General features: G+C 50.3%; 1 protein-coding gene across 1 annotated transcript; it reads right to left on the bottom strand.

Moving 5' to 3' along the window:
• Positions 1-3469: 3469 nt before the first annotated feature.
• LOC4350071 (dirigent protein 1) lies at positions 3470-4460 on the bottom strand. The gene has a single exon (XM_015761020.3). The coding sequence runs from the start codon at positions 4317-4319 to the stop codon at positions 3741-3743; it is 579 nt and encodes a 192-aa protein (XP_015616506.1). The 5' UTR covers positions 4320-4460; the 3' UTR covers positions 3470-3740.
• Between the last annotated feature and the right edge of the window lie 783 nt (positions 4461-5243).

Below are 5243 nucleotides of genomic sequence, written 5' to 3'. Positions count from 1 at the left end.
GGTTCCCCCCTTCTCTTCGAACCCGCTCGCCACCACCTTCCTCGGGCCCCTCTTGACCTCCCCCTTGCTGCCCCGTGGCCACCGGCCTCCCCTCCAGCTCTCGCGCCGCGCCGCCCTTTTCGTTGCCGCGCCGCGCCGCCGCACGAGCAACACCGGCGACCATCAGCCTCCGCGCCCAACGCGTGTGCGTCGCAACACCACACCGATTCGATCGAACCATAGCCCGCGCCCCCTTTTCCCTCCCATCGCGTATCCACGTCGGCAATCCGGCGAGCTTCGCCACCGTCGCCGGCCGCCGTCGCGCCCCTTCTCTCCGGTCCGATCCGTGGAACCGATTCCCCGCTTCCTCCTCTCGCTTCCAGTGCCTGCCGCCCACTCCGATTCGCCGCCGTTCGCTGGAGCGCACCGAGCGCCGTTGGCCATCCGATGAGCCGCCCGGCCTCCTCTCCCTTCCCTGTCCGACGTGGCGTCCACCTGGACGCCACCTCAGCCGCTGACCCCCCCAGACCAACTCAACCCCTGCCTAGTCAGCCACCCCCCCCCCCTTCTCTCTCCCCGCTCGTGGGCCTGGCCCATCGACCAGCTCCCCCTCCTCGGCCCATTGAAACAAAGGAAGTCCATTTTTACTCCCTCCGCCAAACACAATGACCAAAAGTCTATATCTGCTCCCTCCCAATTCACCTCTCTCTCACCATATGTTGGCCCCACATGTCAATGAGTGATAAAAGGATATTCTTGAGAATATTCATTTCCATAAATGCAATAAATCATATCTCCTGCTCCATAAAACATTTCCTATATTCCAAATTCCATAAAATCCTTCCTCTTAATCTGGGGATTCCAATAATTCAACCCATTGGTCCTGCATGTCAGTGACTGTCAATAATATTCTTGAGAATATTATTTCTATAAATTCTATAAGCCATTTCTCGTACTCCAAAAAATCCAATAGATCATTTCCTTGTCCAGAAATCCAATTAAGCTTCCAAAATCCATATCTCCTCAACCGCTCGACCGATTGACTCCGTTCTACTTCCAGTAGTTCCGTAAAATTGATATCAATTTAATGGCACTATTAATTAGTCTAAATAGGATCTTTCTTTCAGTCTTTTGGTTAGGTTTTTGATTGTTTGCGTATAGTTGCGGTTACCGGATTTTCGTCAAGCGGATTTCTTGAAGATTCGTGAAGATCAAGACCCTGAGCAAGGCAAGCCACCTTTGAACATATTGAGCCTATATTTGAACTTAATTAATTTGCTTGAAAAATATTATGCATTGATAGGATTGCACTTAATCTATTTGCCCCGTCTGCAAGGCAGACCGGTGGGCCTACCCAACTTGTTGCATCTGATCCTTCCATTGTTAATTGTTATATCATGTTCCCTTGTAACTATCTAGTTGCGCCTCGATATTCGTGCACTCTGTGCGAGTATCGACGGTCTCCTTCAAACTTAAAATCTGTGTAACTTCTTGGGTAAAACTTGGTTTACAAAAGCTTTGGAAAACCCGACGCCTGGGTCGGTGCCTTGTGAAAGAAAATGAGTTTTAAAAATAAAATTTGCGACACAAGGCCATTCCTGGGCGGAATACTTGTGCGGTCGCATCTAAGGACCGATTCCTTTGGAATTACATCCGAGCATACAATAGTGCGACCACACGGGTGGAATGGGACGCCCCTGGCTGAGTAAATAGCTAATCAAGGGAGCCTTGATGCCAAGAGACATGTGGATTCAACGGGGTGGTGTCGGGGAGAACCCCCGGGCTTCCTGGCACAGTATGGTCTGGGACCTAACCTGTTGTTGGTCTGGGACTCCTCTCATTGGCATATGGTAACCCTGTGTCGGCTTTCGAAATACCTTGTCGTGAAAGCCCCAAAGTCACCAGACGTGGCTGTTCTGCACGGGCTGGGTGACCAAGGCTAGTAACGTCGTGTGGGTATAGTGTACCCCCTCTACAGAGGTTATTAAACTGTTCGAACAGCCGTGCCCACGGTCATGGGCGAATGTGAGGTGATTCCTTAGCGTAGTTTTTGTTTTACCCTGTTTTATGAAAAGGTGTTAAGGTTTGGGAAACCTAATGCTTGGGAAGCAATTAGCTGTCCGGGGGACAGTGGGACCGGAAGTCCCTGGAAGTGATTGGTCGTTTGGGGACCACTATTATTGGGAAGTTTGGAAAAATGGTTTGGTTTGGGAAAACCAGCTTTGAGGCCAACTCTGGGAGTTGTGAAAATCTTGATAAATAAATTTGTTACTTCTCACCCCGACTGAGCTGAGACTTGTCTCGCTCTGGTTGTGGAAAGCACACACTTAGATTGTTGAAAACCTTGAAAACAAAACTGATTGAAAAATAACAACCTATTCTTTGAAACTTGCATTAACCACCTAAGTTCCCCTGGCTTGCTGAGTACGTAAGTACTCACCCTTGCTCTCTATATAAATATAGTTCTGCCAGCTCTGAAGATGAAGTTGAAGTGAAGTGAAGATTAGGGTTTCGTCCTAGACCCCAGCCGTCGCCTGTGGTGTTGGGGGTTAGTCCGTTGTTTCCGTTGCTGCTGCCGCTGTTGGTGTTGCCTCGTCCGTGTCGTCGGTTGTAATCTCGGGCTGTCCTGAGTTGCAACCTAAGTTAAGGTAAATAAGTCCTCTATTTATTCTAAGGATTGCAATGATTCATATTTGTCACCGTGGGTACCAGCGCTATGTCCTGGGACTAGTACTGAGATCGCGGTTTCGTAGGAAGCGGTTCGCGCCGTTTTTCCTACGACACGCTCCTATCAGGTGCCGTTGTACGGCGATGCCGGATTGGGGTGTGACACATAGCAACTCCTATGCCCCGCAGCCGTTGCCGCCGCCCCCGCTCCCACCCCCGGGGTTCGTCCTCGCTGTTGCTGATGCCCTCCCTACCTCCCATCAGCATTGCCATCCCTACCGCCAACCGCCGGATGCACCATCGCTGCCCACCCAACCACCGGATCCATTGCCGCCAAGCTCTCCACCGTCCTCCCCACCACCGGATCCGCCGCTCCCTGCTCCTGTATGCCGCCGGATCCCTCTGGTGCTGGCCACTCCCGCTCGTCCGCCCACTTGCCACCATCGTTGTCGTCGTAGCCATCGCCACTATCATCGTGGCCGCGGTGGAGGAAGGGGGAGGGGGGAGGGGATGGCCGCTTGAGGAGGGGGCGAGAAGATATGAGGAGAAGATAAGGGAGTGGAGTGGAGTGTGGAGAAGTTAGGAAATGAGATATTTTAAGAGGAGAGAATAAAGAGAGGGAGGGGACGGGTAAACGGCTTGGTGCCAGGCGGGCCTATTAAGAAGCCTGCCTACGAAAATTGTTTTTTCGCATGTGGTCTTTGAACCACGCTCTCGGGGCAGCGATTTTTGCAGGCGGGAGCAGTTTAATTTGCCAGCAACCTCAAGGGGTCTCATCCGAAAAAATCGTTTCTATAGTAGCGGTAATTAATTTAGAAATATCTTAATGTAAAATGTAGTTTGTGCGCTGCTGCCTTTAATTGTCCATGAGAAGACGCGTTCCAGGCACGAACGTGACCGGAACACACGACGCTCACGCTGCAAACATGCAGACGTGCTCATGCAAAAAATCGAAAATAGACGAGCTACAGTACAGTACAATACATCACAGGACGCTGGTTACAACTTTAAGCAAGAACACATGAAATGAAAAGGCATAGGCATGCAGGAGAGGCGCGCGCGTTCTAGCTGTACGTAGTGTGTCAGGCTGCTAGCTAGTGCTGCAGGTAGACGTGGATCTCGACGACGCCGCCGGCGGCGAGGCTGTAGTCGTAGCTGCTGCTGGCCATGTACCCGCGCGCGAGCCGGAACCGGCCGGTGCCGCCGACGACCACCGACTCGCGCACGCCGACGCCGACGTCGATCCGGCCCTTGATCGCCACCGAGCTGCCGCGGTGCTCGCCGGCCTCCATCACCAGGTGCATGCTCAGGTCCGTCACCAACCCGCCCTCCGACACCCGCACCCCGAACCCCTGCGCCGTGCCCACGCGCGCGCTGCCGGCGTCCGGCCCCTCCGTCAGCGCGTTGTTCAGCACCACGATGTCCCCGAACTGCCGCGGCGGCGACGAGCCGTCGACGATGTCGGTGGTGGACTGCAGCAAGGAGCGGCCGGAGACGACGCGCATGGCGGTGGGAGCCGGGCCGGTGTAGGCGTCGTGCATGTAGAAGTGGAGGTGGGTGGTGGTGGTGGTGGTGGCGGCGGCGCTGTCATGGCGGCGAAGGAGGACGGCGGCCGCGATGAGGAAGGAGCAGCCGAGGAGGAGGGAAGGAGACAGGGAGGATGACGCCGCCATGATCGACGTTATCGAGCTTGCTTTGTGTGTGGTTGCTACTGGCAGGCAGCCCTCATATATACACACACTATGTACGTACTGGTTTATGATTTGTTAGAATCTAGTTTTAAACTTAACCAAATTGATATTTTTTTCTCCTTGTTTTAAACGTGGGTTTATTTATTAAGATACTGACTAGACCACCTTTCTTTTGTTTCGCTTTGTTCCAGTTGCTTTCGATCCAGTACTACCTCCGTTTCATTTCAGGTTATAAAACTTTCTAGCATTGCCCATATTTATATAGATGTTAATGAATCTAGACACATATATATGTATGTGTAGATTCATTAACACACACACACACACATATATATATATATATATATATATATATATATATATATATATATATATATATATATATATATATATATGGATAATAGTAGAATATCTTATAATATTAAACAGAGGAAGTATTAGCTAAGTGCAAGGAAATATAGGGTCTGTTTGGGGAGCTTAAGATTCTGCGAAGTAGCTGGTCGGTAGCCAGCTTATGAGAATCTGGAAAAGCTGGGTTTCCCAGCTTATAGCTTCTAGGCTGTGTTTAGTTCACACTAAAATTGAAAGTTTGGATGAAATTGTAACAATGTGATGGAAAAGTTGGAAGTTTGTGTGTGTAAGAAAGTTTTGATGTGATGGAAAAGTTGAAAGTTTGAAGAAAAACTTTGGAACTAAACATGGCCCTAGTTTATTTTCTGGTTTATACAATTACAGCTTCTCAAAATCTAGACCAAAAGCTGAACTGTTTGGGGGAGCTTCTGATTCTGGAAGAAACTGCAGCAGCTAGAAGCTCTCTCAAACAGGGTCAATCCTTGCATATAATTTTTTTACTCCTTTCTTGTCATTTTCGAAAAGAAAAACTTCGCTTTAGTTAGTACTACTCTA

The sequence above is a fragment of the Oryza sativa genome, chromosome 11, assembly GCF_034140825.1.
Source record: "Oryza sativa Japonica Group chromosome 11, ASM3414082v1".
Classification (NCBI taxonomy): Eukaryota; Viridiplantae; Streptophyta; class Magnoliopsida; order Poales; family Poaceae; genus Oryza; species Oryza sativa.
This window is presented reverse-complemented; position numbering and strand designations above follow the sequence as displayed.

Bases quoted from the DNA above. Each gene is read 5' to 3' on its own strand.
- LOC4350071 (XM_015761020.3), bottom strand. From the start codon at position 4,319: ATGGCGGCGTCATCCTCCCTGTCTCCTTCCCTCCTCCTCGGCTGCTCC.